The sequence below is a fragment of the Desmodus rotundus genome, chromosome 11 (assembly GCF_022682495.2).
Source record: "Desmodus rotundus isolate HL8 chromosome 11, HLdesRot8A.1, whole genome shotgun sequence".
NCBI lineage: Eukaryota > Metazoa > Chordata > Mammalia > Chiroptera > Phyllostomidae > Desmodus > Desmodus rotundus.
The window spans coordinates 45,688,379-45,704,588 of NC_071397.1; the positions used below are offsets into that span (position 1 = coordinate 45,688,379).

Genomic DNA, 16,210 nt, shown 5'->3' on the forward strand with positions numbered 1-16,210 from the left:
AAAAAACTGCCGGTCAGGCCCTGGCTGGATAGCTCAGTTGGTTAGAGCGTTGTCCCAATATGCCATGGTTGCAGGTTTAAGCCTTAGGGCACATATTAGAATCTACCAATGAATGCATCAATAAGTGAGACAATAAATCAATGTTTTTCTCTCTCCCTTCTCTCTCTCTAAAAATCAATCAAAACTAAAAAAAGAAACAGCAGCTTATCTAACAATTAGGTAAATTTAAATGTGAGTGTGAACGTAAGCGTGCAGGTACTACGTATCTCTCTAGTATTTGAGAATGTGAATGAAAGGACATGTGAGGGAATTAGTAGGTACAAATGGAAGGAGCTGCAAGGATCAACCAGAAAACAGGAGAAATATGATTATCTGATTCTAAAGAATTAACCATAAAATAAATCCCACTATTAATGCTAGGCTGGTTTATCTTTTAAAGCATCCTATTCAATTACAAAGAAATTGCAAAAATGATAGGAATTTTGACATCACAGTCAGAATTACTTCACTGAGCACAGAACACACAGGAGTAGTGGTAACAGAGACAATCATGTCCACCACCCCCCACCACTTCTTAGGTTCACAAGATTAAACACACCTAAGTAGTATTTGACAGAGACTTAGAAAAGGTATGCTCTGTGAAGCCACAGTGTACAGTGAGGCAAAGGATGCCCAGAACAACAGGCTTCACCTACTTATTTGCAATAGACTCTAAGAGGGTAAAGAGCTGCTCAGACTGGTCCATTTGTGGGTCAAAGTCCATCGAACTTCTAATGATGTCCAAAGCCTGCATATTCCATCGAGGGTCCAAAGGGATAACAAATTCATCTGGTTTAAAAAATGAAACAAAGAATTTTGGAGTTAAACTCCTTGCCAGGCAAATTTCTGTTGACAATTTTCATTGTTTTAATTTGACCACATTCAGTCCTGATGGGGAAGAGGTGGCACAGAGAAATGCTGGTTTCAGCCCATGGTACTAGAAAAGTAGAGTTCATCAGCTTTTATACTATTTTGCTTCTAAATACAAAATTTGTACCAGTCCTGAAAATCTATTCCACTGTAGGATATAAAAGTAATCATTACTGGAACATAAACATTCTAACCAATGCATTCATTCACTTGCTGAGATCCCACTATTGGTAAAAAAAAAAAAATCGATGGGCTTATTAATTACCCAATCATTTGCCATTAACCCCAAGAAAACTAACTTACATGGCAGAAAATAAATGAATACATGTCATTATTTGCTTTCAATACACTTAAAAGCCATGTCTTTACAATAATAGGATGTAAACACCTACAGCTGCTAATACCTCCCTGAGCTCCTTTGGCTTAAACTTGGCACTTCTATAAAGCAGCAGTGATCAGCCCCTTACCCTCCCAGGGGTTGTGAGAATCAGATGGAGGGAGGTTAGAGCGAACAATGGTAACATTAATTTAAAGGTGGCTGGGTAAGATTGGTCAGTGGAGCTGAGAGCTAGAAATCAAATCAGGTACAGTACCTGTTATATTTGGTTGTAATATTTTGATGACATTACTAATCCCAGCTGAGAGAGAAGTTGAGTAAAATTTCCTAAGAGATGCAGCATTGGCTTCCAAATGAATCTGAACTGACTCTGTGGGAGAGGGGCAAGCAAATGTTAGTATCTAAAGCAAGCTGTCCAATAAAACTCTGCAATGACGAAAATATTCCATAGCTGATCTGTCAAAGAGTAGCCACTAGTCACCTGTGAGCAGGTGAAATGTGGCCAGCACAACTAAAGGGATTGGATTTTAGAGTTTATTTAATTTTAATTAGTTCATATTTACTTACCTTTTATAGTGACCTGTGGCTAGTAGCTATCATATGGAGCAACGGAGATAACAATAATTATACAAATACTCTACACATTTTTAGACAGATCACATGTACTACAATAATATAAACATTCAACAGCTCATCTACGAGTTCTCATGGATCAGAAAGGCCCATGTAAACTCAATTACTTTAGGCAACAAGTTCTACCAACAAATTCCATGTCCTATATTTTACAACCCACACAATGTTACTGTTGCTTTTTCCTCTTTTAGAATGAAAAAAGGACAAAGAAATTAAGCATGACAATTTAGAGCACCTGGGATTAGTAAATCTCTTAGGCACTTTTAGGGGAAATGAATTCACCAAAAGCAGCACCTTTACCAGACAGAATGGTTGTGCAGCACTGAGCACAAAAAGCAGGATGTTCAAACAAATAGAAAGTAACATAATAGAGTTCATTTTCCTTTTGGATCTAATAGAAAGGTGGACAGACTCTGAAATGCCGAGCATTACATGGGGAAAAGGCTTTCTTTTGGGACACATCTAAGGGTAGATGTGTTCCTTAATTTTTTTTAGTACCTTTTTAAAATAAAGATTTTATCGAATTATTTTTAGAGAGAGGAAGGGAGGGAGAAAGAGAGGGAGAGAAGCATCAATGTGTGGTTGTCTCTCTCACAGCTCCTACTGGGGAGCTGGCCTGTATCCCAGGCATGTACCCTGACTGGGAATTGAACCGGTGACCCTTTGGATTGCAGGCTGGCACTCAATCCACTGAGCCACACCAGCCAGACCACATTCCTTAATTTTTTTAAACACCTACACAGACAGTAATGCTAGGTCACAAATTTCTGGCTGTGAGATCTCCCATATGTAACACTAGCAGTGTAGTTACAGAATAATATAGCTACTGAAGAACTAAATAGGGTAAATGTACATAAATTCACTCATTACACAAAGTAAGCTTTTCTACTCACCAAGCCCTTGTGGTATATTCTTGACTAGATGATAAAGCCACTTAACTCTGAGCATCCAATCTTGATTGGTTGCTCTTTCTATAAGCAATTTAACAGCCATGGCCAGAACATCTGGTTCATCAATCCAAAAAGAATCCACTTCAACTGGACTGAATTGCAAGCTCTCAGGGCTAGGAGACTGCATAATTTTCTCTAAGTCTGTCAAGGTAAGAGGCTGAATCCTGAAATTCAATGGAATAGGCAAAGTTAGTACTGGAATGAACTTTCATTTCACACTTTGAAGAACCAGGAAAATAACTTTACAAATAACAACTCAAAGAGGTATTGGGGAAAAGGTGAGTCTCCTAAGAAGAGGACAATTAAAATATATGCTGAATGAATAACATGTAGGGAGCAGTATCAAACGAAGCTATGACAGCTGGATAATAAATGCCACATAACATTCAGGCCTAGTACGCTGGGTGACAATCATCACGATCAAAAGCAAACAACACAGTGAGGACAGTGGTGAGACACACAGGCTCAATCTCTGCTAACCTTGCCCAACTGCTCATTTCCATGCTCATCCTGTTGAGGCAATACGCTAAGACCTGTCCATCACTTCGTACTGTAGAGAGGTGAGAATCTTCCGTAGCAAAGAGAGCTGAGGGCAGAGAATTTGGCCACAGCCCCATGGCAAGAATGGAGTTACCCCAGGTTTCATGAGCTCGCAGAGAAGAAACATGTTTCTCCAGTAAAGCCTGTGCTACCTGATAGGAGATAAAAATACATGTTGTGTATATGTGCTATTGCCAAAAAAAATGTACATTACAAGGTAACTTTCACTTTTTCTGATGGTAAATTTCAAGAATGTAATATTTACAATTTAACGTACCTTTCGGAAAAGCACGTGGATACCAGATCTCTATCAGATAATAACTGCTGTGGTCCATTCTCTTAGGCCATTAAAGTTATCATCAACAAAAAAGAATTCCCTTGTATTAAACAATGTACAGTGTTACAACTTAGAAAATGTCTAAAACACTTTGTGGTACCTTCTGGTTTGCTGGTGAATGCTGGGAGCGGACATATGCTTCCCGGCATGCTTCAGAAAAGGCTCTGTCTAAACTCAGCCCTCGCTGCAGGTACTGCACAATGAGTAAGGTCGTCTGAGTTAGAGTTGAAACAGATGATGTTGGGGAACCTATAAAGAAACAATGCCATCTATGAGCGATAGATTATGCAAAATCTCTAATGAAAATGGGTAAATTCCACCTTCACATCAAACTTAGTTCCACCCAGATACTTTATTTAGAAAGCCTTCTAAGTGGACTCTAGGTACTCCCGAACTTGTGGCAACATTCATATTCCTTCCCTCTTATGCCACCTCCCTGCTCTCCCTCTAACAGTATCTTCTGGGGAAGTGACCAGATGACTCCTTTACAAGTATGACAAAGCTGTTAATCCTAAACTGACACACACTGAAGGTGGCAAAATGACCTCAAAAAGAACCATGGCTTTGAAGTCCAACAGACCTACTTTCAAATTCCAGATGTCATTATTAACTATTTGGCTTTGATGAGTTACTCAACTTTTCTTAACCTTAACTGTAAAATGGAAACATGTGCATTGCAGAACTAATGTGAGTACTAAGTAAGCAGCCAACATTGTACCTAACACAGTAGTTATTCAATAAATAAAATTCCATTTATTATTTTTACTACTATTATTACATTGCTTTTTCTTGTACATTTGGACATTCAGAAAAAGTAGCATCTGTATGTTTTAACCAATTCAAAGTTCCCTCTTTATTCCACTTGCAAGGACTCAGTGATGAACCTGAAGATCGGAGGAACAAACTTCACCAATTTCAGTCCTAAAGCAGTGTTCCTCGAAGTGTGGGCCTCCGAATGCACGTGTCAGAACAGCCTGAGAAGATTCTTTAAACTAAATCCTGTACCTCACCCGCACCTGCTGTTAGGGGAAAAAGAGCACCAGAATGCCTACATTTTTGTGGTAATTTCTGATTCTATGTACACTAAATGTGAGACCTCCTGGCCTAATAGTCAAATAGAATGACAGAGGAATAAAATTCTGCAGAGGCCTAGAAGTCAAGCACCTTACCTACAATAGCACTTTGGGTCTCTCTGTGTAGAGCCAAGAGGATGTCACACACACTGTCCCCCACCAACCCAAGGCTGTGCAGCAGAACTTTCAAATCCAGGTCATCCAGGATGCTCCCATCCCATTCTCCTGAAATGTATATTTCAAGTCCACGATTCCTCATAGCTCGGGATATTTCACCATGAACAGGATCCATTGAGAGAAAAAGTCTAGTAATACAGCAATTCAAAGGAAAAATAAAATAAAATCCCAGTGCAACCAATGGTACAGCTCAGCAAAAACTAGTGAGGCCAAATCTTATGTGGCTCATCTTCAGGGAGCTTATTAAGGGAGACACCACTAATTAAAAGTCTGCTACTGTCATCTGTATTCTATCTTCTACTTCCAAAAGGCATCAATACAGCAAATTTAAAGTTCTCTAAATCTACTTTCCTCAGGCACTTGTATATCCAGTGCACCTTTAGTGCTGAGAACTTTAAAATTCTTTCTTTCAGATATTCTTCAAAATCAGGCAGTGATAATTCATCATTCTAACTTACCTACAGATAGCAGAAAAGGAAGCACCAAGTTTTCCTGAAACAATTAGCTTCATATATTCAATGTCCTACACCAATGTCTAGGTGTAGCTAGATAGCTACACCTCCATCTAGCTATCTGACATCTCTAAAACTCAACAGTGATTCCCTGCTGACCCTCCCCACACCAAAACCTGATCCTTTGCCAGTCTTTCCTTTCTCAATGAATAGCACCCCCATTTACCCCATTACTCAAGCCAAAAATTTAGGTGTCATCCTTGCTTCCTTTTTATCAACCCACAAGTCCACTGGCAAGTCCCATTCATCTGACCTTTCTAGTATAAGCTATCATTATCTCTTCCTTGAACTACTGCAAAAGGCTTGTAACGGTCTCCCTGCTTCTACCCTCCACCACCAATCCATGGCAGGAACCAAGCTCTGTGTCCCCAGAGCTTGGCAAACAGCAGAACCTCCATAAGTAATGTTAACTGAACCAATGAATGAGTGAACATACTTATGACTGGGTACATCAATAGAATACCTAAAAAGGTCCTGCTGAATGTCCTCCACTGCTAGGGAGGCTGTCAGATTCTTAGGCAGAGACATGAGAAGCATAAATACCTGAAATTGGGATGTGGTGTTATGGTGGGAGTGGATCCATCTATCATTCCTCTCTCACTAACCGTGAGGACACCTCCTGGTTCAAGCAAAGCATTCAAACGATCCAGCACTGAGGGGCTGCAAAGAGAGTTCGAATGGTGGACAGGCTGACATGCTATCTTGACCCTCCTTTCCTCACACAGGCCCCCCGCTGCCCCAACCCAAGTCTTCTTTCAGCATAGATCACTCCCCTAGAACTGTGATCTCCTTCCCCATCAACTCCCGTTTTCACACCCAAGGTATAGCATCCAGAGATCCATACATAGTAAAACCACAAAACAGTTTCTGAATTAAATAAAATAAATTAAGAAAAATGACAGCCAAGTTCCCTGAACTGTTTCTCTTTCCCCTTCCCCCACTTCCCAACATCATCGAACCCATTTAAAGGTAATGGATTTCAATTCAAAATGTTCTGAAAAATGCTCCAGGTAGAGAAACACATCATATGGCCTGCAGTAGCTTCTATTAGGCTGTGTAACTATAATAGTTTAATGCTTGCCCTCTACCTCACTTTGGAATCAAAAGTGATATACCCTGATGCACATTTACTAAATGTGAGTCTTATGTCAGATCTTCCATTTCAAAAATCTGCATTCAAGAATGACCACTATCTGGTCATTCTGATGTTAAATAAAATGGTCTCAAAGATGGGTGGAAATGTAACCCAATTTTGTTAGCCTTCAGCTCAGCTCACTAAAATCTTGTAGCTGCCTAATGACCAACTACCATTGTTCACCACAAGGAGAAGTCTACAGAATACAGCTGAGGATGCATTTCTGGTGAAGGAACAGTGGATTAAAAATACCAGGCCTACTACCTAAGTTTCTACTCTGATAAGCATATCCCAAATTTGTCAGGATCACTCGTGATTGGGCAGAAGGTCCTTACTTGCAAAAATTAACATTATCCATCAAAAGCCAATCTCCAGACATCAGGGCCCGAACCAACATGCTGTCAACCCATTCAAATGTGCCATGGCTGCAGCCACTGGATGACTGCCTGAGCTTCGCCCCGAAGCTTCGGAACTCTTCCACAAGTTTGGCGAACTCTGAAATGTCACAGGTACAGCTCTTAATTTCAAACCAGGACAATAAAAACAATAAGACAAACAAACAAACAAAAATACTAAAAGTTTATTTTTAAAAAGTCATAAACTTCTGGCTCAATTTTTTAAAGCTTCATAATAGAGCCAATAGGAAAAAATTTTTAGTTTTGTTTTAACAAAATAGGTAAGAAAATTAGGTTGGAGGACAGAAAATACTTTTTAATGAGTTTAAAATGAATTATTAGAGGTAATTTGAGGGTGATAGAGAAGATAATCTTTATGTGCTACAATTTTTCAAAAAAAAAGAAAGGGAATAAAGTCTCCCACATATTACGGCATTTATACCAAATGAATGTGCTGTTAGTTGGCATGATACAATGTCATTAAACTAGGCTTCCTTTATAATGCCCATAGATTACAATAACTGATATTTCTTTATAGTGTATACAACCCATCCCTAGAAATCTTTCAATTGCTCTTTCTTGTTAGAAATCATTTTATGACTTTTTCATATCACCAGGTAATATACATTAAATTCCTGCTTCTAGCCATGAGGAAATAGTAAGATTTAGACTTAACCTCCCATTGGAACAATTCAAAAACTAGACAAAATATATGAAACACGTATGGACATGGACAACGGTGCAGGGATTGATTGTGGAAGTGAGGGATAGGCTAGGGGGGTGTGGTAAGAGGGGAAAAAAATTGGGACAACTCTAACAGCATAAACAATAATAAAAAAATACATATGAAACTGCTTTCACACACTGGACAAAAGAGAGCACACAGCTGTGATACCTAAGGAAAGCTGATCTACAAAATTAGAGAAGTTATGTTTCCATGTTAACTGAAGAATTTCTTCCACTTTCTATACGAACTTACTAAACAAATCTTAACTATCAATTTAGGGATCTATTCTTCAGTTTAAAATGCTCAATTTCCTGAGAAATTATTAAGTCTTTTTAAAAGGCCAATAAACAGTAAGACCAACTTTACATGCAAGTGATTCATCACTACAGCTGGTTATACACAAAACAAACCATCTGCTCAGAAATGACTTTCTTTCTTGATTGCTTTGTTTAGGACCACCAATTGTGGATACTATACAACAGCTTCATTTTACTTTCTATGACAAAGATTTTCAAATTTTGAGCATTAATCATTATTTTAAAGAATTATGGACATTGCATTTATAAATATATTACCTGTAAATGAACGTTATATTAACAATAAGTACCTGATACACACAACAAAACACACACACACCTGCCTTAGAGTACGAGTTGATTTTATTGTTGAGTCGCTGCATAAGCAACAATACTGCTTCCAGCTTGTTGACAATCTCCATTGTGACTCCTTTACCGTCTCCTCCAAGACACTTGGGCTTGTATGTCAGAAGAAAATGACTCCAGGCCCGCAGGACTACCTCTGCATCATCAGCACTGATAAGGAGGCTGTCTCGTAACAGTGCCCTTACCGTGCTCTCCACCTTCTCTACTAGCTGCCTCCAAGGCCGTATAAGGTCAACCTGAAATATCCAAAGCATGTGAATTCATAATAGCTACTTGCCAGAGTCAAAGAATACTGCTTCTTATAGTTACTACCAACACAGAAGACTGTCAATCAGACCACTTACCTGCTCAAATCCACCCAGAAGCTCCATAGTATCCATTGCACTGTTCATAGCCATGATTTGTAACGTGTGACCAGTAAGTTGTGCCAGGAGTTGGACCAGACTGGTCTTGCCCACAGAGGCTGGACCCACAAGGATGACCATCCAGCTCATTTGCACACACTTCATAACTGACTCCAGGGACTGCAACGACTGGTGCAGAAGTGACAAAGGATGGCGGGACAGGGGAGTAGCATAGCCACCACGGGAAAGGACTGAGTAGCCCAGCTGAAAAGACATGCCAGTGAGACTTCACAAGTGTGCCTGGTAGTGCAAGCAGAAGAAATCAGAAAATTGTAAAACAGAGGATTATCCAGGTCTCCTCACCTGAACATCATAGGGAGTGATATGAAGTAGTCTGGTTCCCACATATGGGTTCGAATGTGAACTAAACACATCCTTAAATACAGCAATGACCTAAAAGAAGAAGATGGTACAATCGACACACAAATCACTCCACCAAATTCTGAGTCAAATCTTCTAGAACATACACTTCTAGAAAACATACACAGCAATTTAAATCACAATATTGTGTGAAAACTAGTCACAGTATCCTTAACCTTTAGAATTTTCTCTTATAAAAAGGATAGATTTCATTTAATTCTTCAGAATGAAAGCAAATTGAAGCTCAAGAAAAAAGCAGTAACATAATCTCAAACTATCTGAGATTCCAGTGAGAATGTACCATAAATTAAAATAAAGCCATGGGGTAATAAAAATCTAGAGATGAAAAGAGAAATTTATGCCCTGGCTGGGGTTAGAGCATTATCCCATGCACCGAAAGATTGTGGGTTTGATTCCCAGTCAGGGAACATATGAGAGGCAATGGATCAATGTTTCTCTACCTCCCTCCTCTCTCCAAAAATAAAAAATTAAAAAAAAAATCAATAAACATATTGTCAGGTGAAGATTAAAAGAAAAAAGTTTGCTTTCATCATTCCAAATACAACCTAAAAGAAGATAGAGAAGAGCAATATGACTATTGTACAGAACAATGACTATTTCTTGAGTACATACTATGTGCCAGAGATTACAGTGGGTGCTTTAATAGAGATTATTTCTGATCTTCATGTCCTTGCAAAATAGGTACTGCTTCTGTTTTATAGATATGGATAAGAGGATTCACGAGTCATATGATCTGCTCATAGTTAGTAACTGATTTTTAAATCTAAAGCAGTCTGACTCCAAAAGCACTATGTTTTCTTTCTAAATACTCATGTAAAATGAAAACCAAAGTTATGCTTCTGGCCAAGATGGAGGCGTACATAGACACACTGTGCCTCCTCGCACAACCAAAAGAAGGACAACAATTTAAAAACAAAAAACAACCAGAACTGACAGAAAATCGAACTGCACGCAAGTCCAACAACCAAGGAGATAAAGAAGACATTCATCCAGACCAGTAGGAGGGGCAGAGACGGGCAGCCGGGGTGGAGACCCGTGGCAAGGTGGCAGCTGGCGGACCCAGCAAGATGGTGGATTGTGGAGGGGGGAGGGCAAAGATGCAGCTGGCAGACCCCATGGCCCCACATTCGCGCATAGATAAACTGGGAGGAAATGCAGGGTAGCCAAGCAGACCACACAACCCAGGGCTCCAGCTCGGGGAAATAAAGCCTCAAACCTCTGATTGAAAACACCCATGGGGGTTGAGGCAGCAGTGGGGGCAACTCCCAGCCTCGCAGGAGAGTTTGTTGGAGAGACCCACAGGGGTCTAGAGTGTGCACAGGCCGCCGACTCAGGAATCAGCACTGGAGGCACCCAGTTTGATTGTGGGTGGTGAAGGGAGTGATTGAAATCTGGCAGAGAGTGGAGCAGGCACCAATGCTCCCTCTCGGCCCCTCCCCCACATACAGCATCACAGCTCAGCAACCAGCAGTTACCCTGCCCTGGTGAACACCTAAGGCTCTGCCCCTTTATGTAACAGGCACACCAAGACAAAAAATTGGCCCAAGGGAAAGAACAGATCAAAGCTCCAGAAATAATACAGCTAAGCAACAAAGAGATAGCCAACCTAGCAGATGCACAGTTCAAAACACTGGTAATCAGGAAGCTCACAGAATTAGTTGAATTTGGTCGCAAATTAAATGCAAAGATGAAGGCTATGCTAAGTGAAATAAAGGAAAATGTACAGGGAACCAAGAGTGATGGGAAGGAAACTGGGACTCAAATCAACGGTGTGGACCAGAAGAAAGAAAGAAACATGCAACCAGAAAAGCATGAAGAAACAAGAATTCAGAAAAATGAGGAGCCTCCAGGACATCTTTAACATCTGAATTATAGGGGTGCCAGAAGGAGAAGAGGAAGAACAAAAAATGGAAAACTTATTTGAACAAATAATGAAGGAGCACTTCCCCAGTCTGGCAAAGGAAATAGACTTCCAGGAAGTCCAGGAAGCTCAGAGAGTCCCAAAGAAGCTGGACCCAAAGAGGAACACAACAAGGCACATCGTAATTACATTACCAAAGATTCAACAAAAGGAGAGAATCTTAGAACCAGCAAGAGAAAAGGAAACAGTTACCTACAAAAGAGTTCCCATAAGACTGTCAGCTGATTTCTCAAAAGAGACCCTACAGGCAAGAAGGGGCTGGCAAGAAGTATTCCAAGTCATGAAAAGGCAAGGACCTACATCCAAGATTACTGTATCCAGCAAAGCTATCATTTAGAATGGAAGGGCAGATAAAGTGCTTCTCAGATAAGGTAAAGCTAAAGGAGTTCATCATCACTAAGCCCTTATTATATGAAATGTTAAAGGGATGTATCTAAGAAAAGAAGATAAAAAATATGAACAGTAAAAATGACAGCAAACTCACACTTATTAACAACCACACCTAAAGCAAAAACAAAAGCAAACTAAGCAAACAACTTGAACAGGAACAGAACTACAGAAATGGAGATCATACGGAGGGTTATCAACAGGGGAGTGGGAGGGGGAGAGATGGGGGAAAGGTACAAAAAATAAGTAGCATAGATGGTAGGTAGAAAATAGACAGGGGGAGGGTAAGAATAGTATAGGAAATGTAGAAGCCAAAGAACTTATAAGTATGACCCATGGACATGAACTATAGGGGGGGAATGTGGGAGGGAGGGGGTGGGCAGGATGGAGTTGAGTGAAGGGGGGAAAATGGGACAACTGTAATAGCATAATCAATAAATATTTTTTTAAAAAATGAAAACCAAAGTTATTTCTCTAACTGATTTTTTTCCAGTTACCCCTTTCTTAGTAGGCATACTGTTAGAAAACTTTCTATTAGCCTTATTTCTTTTTTGGATTTCTTTTAAAAATCTAAAAGGAGTTGGGGCAAGGGTGGGAAAAGGGGTTGGGGGTAATAAAAAACACCAATATAGACCATAGCAGCAGGAAAATTCCAGCCATGCAAAATATTTTCACCAAGTTGCTCATTTCTAACAAAGTGGCAAACACTTATATAAAGAACTGGCCACTAGACTAAGTCAGAAAATAAAAATAACAATATTGTAAGTAAAGAGGAAATAATGTACAGAACAGTGACTACTGTTAATATTATATTGCCTACTTGAAATCTGCAAAGAGTACATCCTAAAGTTCTCATCAAAAGAAAAAAATTTTTTTGTACTATATGACAGATATTAACTAGACTTATTGTGGTGATCATTTTGCAATGTAGAGAAATGTCAAATCACTGTGTTGAACACCTGAAATTAATATAATGTTACGTGTCAATTATACCTTAAGATACATACATATATACACAAGTAGAGTTTGAAAAACATTACGGGGGAAAAAGATAAAATCGTAACCAATGTCAAACATTTACCATGTGTCAAAAGGCAACATAGGAGAAAATGCTCATCACCCACCCCTGGGTTCAGGAGATTTCTGTTTTTATATATAATCCACTCTAACGTGTGTAATTTCCTCCCCCAATAATCTACCAGTTAAAATCATAAATACTTTCACTATAATGGCTGTTTTATTTAGTTTTTTGAAGTCATATTCAATTTACCTGAACCCTTCCAGCTTTTATAGCCTTTCTCCTCCTATTATTGTCTCTTAACATTTTTCTTTTTCAGAAAAACCTATCCGGTCAATTATAATAACTCCGAATTAGAACAGTGAGGGAACCCTTCCACAGCCTATAGTGTCATACCATCTGACCAACATATCAATTACCCAACAACTGGCCAGTGTCTGGTCACAATGCACTGTACCTAGTAAGAGAATGAAAAATTTAAAATACTAGATAATGGTACACGAATTGTGTAACAATGTTTACACAATTGGTTCAGATGGATAAACAAAGTGTGTACTCCAAAGCCAACTATTCTATACTGTGCAACCCTGAGGTAGGTAGAAGTATAGTCTCTTCCCTTAACTTCTAAATTTCCAAGCAGCTTTACCAAGTTTTGTATTATTTGTGAATATGCCCCTTCTCTTCCTTAGGAAGAAATGAACTTTCACATGGAAAGAAACACAAAGAGCAAGTGTGAAGGTGTGAAACACACCTTTTCTTTGTCTTCCCTGGTTCTCATTCTTTCACCATAGACCAAAAACACATGCTGACCAGGATCGTAACAACCAGGGGACTGGTCAACCAGCATCAACTGACACCAACGGAAAAGGTCCCGGAGGTTGAATTCCCACGGTCCTCCTTTTTGTCCCCATTTCTTCTCAACAGTCACTTCATGATCAATCTAGAAAGAAAATGCCTTTATTGGAAAACATGTCCCACTACTGGGCACTGCATTAAGTACCATTAATGTATTATAAATGCATACACAATCTGAAACAGAAATTAACAGGCTTGATTCAGATGTCTCCCTTCTTCCAATCCAGACAATCCAGATTTGTAAATGTCAAAAATACCCTGTAAACATTAACATTGAAACATACAATAGAAATGAATTACTGTAAACCTCAAACGAGTAGCTTCCCTTCCACTGTAAACTTGTAAAATTGTATGTGATTTATCTTAGCCTGGTAATTTGGTAGTGTCCCATGTTCAGAAAATGATAGCTCAATTACAGCCAGGAAAATAAAGGACAATTAATACAAGTAGGTACTTACCTGGTTGTTGAAAGCAACCATTTTCTTAACTATATTTTTGTCAATGGCTGGAAACAGAGTACTGGCAATGAACTCCATGTCAATTACTGTAAGGGGGTCCACAAAGACCTGTAAGATCCAAAAATAACATGGAGAGATGCACGTGTCTCTTTACTAAACACCAGAAATTAGTACTACTTGTGATTTTTTTATCATCAAAATAACAATACCCTAGTTATACATATATATATATATATATATATGTATTTAATTTTTCAGTCCTAGAGATATCTTTTCTTGCATTTTTAGGATACAGAATCAAATAGTTTTTGAAATATAAAGCAACTGAGGATTTCTCCTGTTAGCTCAACTCTAATAAAGAGAAAAAGATACATGCAGTTTAATTTTTTAAGTGTATCTATTTTTTAAAATATCCTACTAAAATTCTGGATGGTAGGCATATGAGCATTCACTATAAATCTGTTCAACTTTTCAATATGTTTGAAATGTTTTATGATAAACTATTCTTAGAAGATACTTAACAAACTCCTAATTATCAAGGGCCAGGGACATTAAAAAAAGCTAACATCTAAAGCCATTTCCAAACCTCTAGCTTAGCCAAACTGTAAAAAACAGATGTTAGAACAATGGAACATACATACACACACAGACACCCAACCATCTCTGCAAATGTGAATAAAAGCAGTAATACGCCAAATTTGAATTATGGTTGACTTTGGAATGGAGAATATAGATTTTTAATTCTTAATGGTAGTTTTCTGTTCTTTCTCACTTGTCTTTAATTAAAATGCATTGTTTTCATTATAAAATTCTTTTAATGTCTTAATAGACACTTGAAAAGGTCACATGTTGGCCTTAATTGTGAACACAGTCATAGAATCTTATAGAGAGGGTGGTGAACTTACTCTCCCCAAACTGATACTACTACTCCAGGTCCTCTGAGGCAGAAGACAATGGGATTCACATCAGGAGACAGTGATGATGGGAATCAGTTGCATTAATATTTATCATATAATGACATGGAACTGAAAACCAGGTAATTAAACTGATTCTGTCCCATTCTCATAGTGAATCTCCTAGTAGCTACACACCAACAGTCCTATCACCCCCAACACTCTACCTGTGGTGTCTATGATATCAAGAAATCTCACACCGGTCAGAGTGGCCAACATAAACAAATCCACAAACAAATGTTGGGGAGGATGCGGAGAAAAGAGAACCCTAGTGCACTGTTGGTGGGAATGCATGCTGGTGAGGCCACTATGGAAAACAGTATGGAATTTCCTCAGAAAACTGAAAATGGAACTGCCCTTTGATCCAGCAATTCCGCTGCCGGGATTATACCCTAAGAACCCTGAAACACCAATCCAAAAGAACATATGCACCCCAATGTTCATAGCAGCACAATTTACAATAGCCAAGTACTGGGAGCAACCTAAGTGCCCATCAGCAAATGAGTAATCAAAAAACTATGGTATATTTACACAATGGAATTCTATGCAGCAGAGAGAAAGAAGGAGCTTATACCCTTTGCAACACCATGGATGTAACTGGAGAGCATTATGCTAAATAAGCCAGACAGTGAGGGACAAATACCATATGATCTCACCTTTAACTGGAATATAATCAACAAAAGAAAAAAGCAAACAAAATATAACCACAGACATTGAAGTTAAGAACAATCTAACAATGGACAGGGGGGAGTGGGGAGGGGACAATGAGGAGAGGGGATTACAGGAACTACTATAAAGGACACATGGACAAAATCAAGGGGGAGGGTGGAGGTGGGGGAGGGAGGGGGGTTCGGCTGGGGTGGGGTGGAGGGTTCAGCTGGGGTGGGGTAGAAGGATGGGGAGAAAAGGCATACAACTGTAACTGAATAACAATAAAAATTAAAAAATAAATAAGATTTGAAAAAAATTAAGGAAAAAAAAAAAAGAAGAAATCTCACCTGAGTGAATCTGTTAAGAAAAGACCTGGGCAAGCCCTTCCTCCCACCTCCTTGTCTAAAGGGATTTTGACAACCAAAAATCTTCGTCTTTTCATGCTGTACTTGAAAACTCATCCCTAATTCAGGAATATAGATTTCTCCTCGGTGGTCGAAACAAGCATTGAGTCCCTCCAATACGGACTGAGAGGCCAGGTTAAGCTATATGGAGAAGAAAATGCATTCATGTGTTATATGTGGTGTGTGACTATAACAAAACGCAAAGGAGTAATATGCACAAAACAGTGCTATCTTCAAGAGGAGGAAGCTCAAACAATATTGGTTACATTCTATTTCTTAACTTGAGTGATGGATTGATGTGTAGTCATCCTATTACTATCTCATATACGTTACATGTTAGATTTGATGTATACAAATTCTCAATAATCTTTCAGTGAACAAAATAGACTGA

The 16,210-nt window shown here is 39.0% G+C and overlaps 1 protein-coding gene across 5 annotated transcripts in view; it reads right to left on the bottom strand.

The window, feature by feature from the left end:
* The window catches only part of MDN1 (midasin AAA ATPase 1), a 139,924-nt gene that overhangs the window by 54,722 nt on the left and 68,992 nt on the right, over positions 1–16,210 (bottom strand). For all 5 annotated transcript variants that reach the window (XM_053913945.2, XM_045188576.3, XM_053913944.2 and 2 more), the window contains 14 exons: positions 15,763–15,960; positions 13,812–13,919; positions 13,250–13,438; positions 9,095–9,184; positions 8,732–8,995; positions 8,362–8,623; positions 6,939–7,098; positions 6,012–6,128; positions 4,876–5,084; positions 3,807–3,955; positions 3,310–3,521; positions 2,773–2,993; positions 1,503–1,616; positions 696–828 (listed from right to left, as the gene is read on the bottom strand). In XM_053913945.2, the coding sequence (XP_053769920.1) occupies positions 696–828; positions 1,503–1,616; positions 2,773–2,993; positions 3,310–3,521; positions 3,807–3,955; positions 4,876–5,084; positions 6,012–6,128; positions 6,939–7,098; positions 8,362–8,623; positions 8,732–8,995; positions 9,095–9,184; positions 13,250–13,438; positions 13,812–13,919; positions 15,763–15,960 (2,426 nt within the window). The remainder of the gene's footprint in view (positions 1–695; positions 829–1,502; positions 1,617–2,772; positions 2,994–3,309; positions 3,522–3,806; positions 3,956–4,875; positions 5,085–6,011; positions 6,129–6,938; positions 7,099–8,361; positions 8,624–8,731; positions 8,996–9,094; positions 9,185–13,249; positions 13,439–13,811; positions 13,920–15,762; positions 15,961–16,210) is intronic.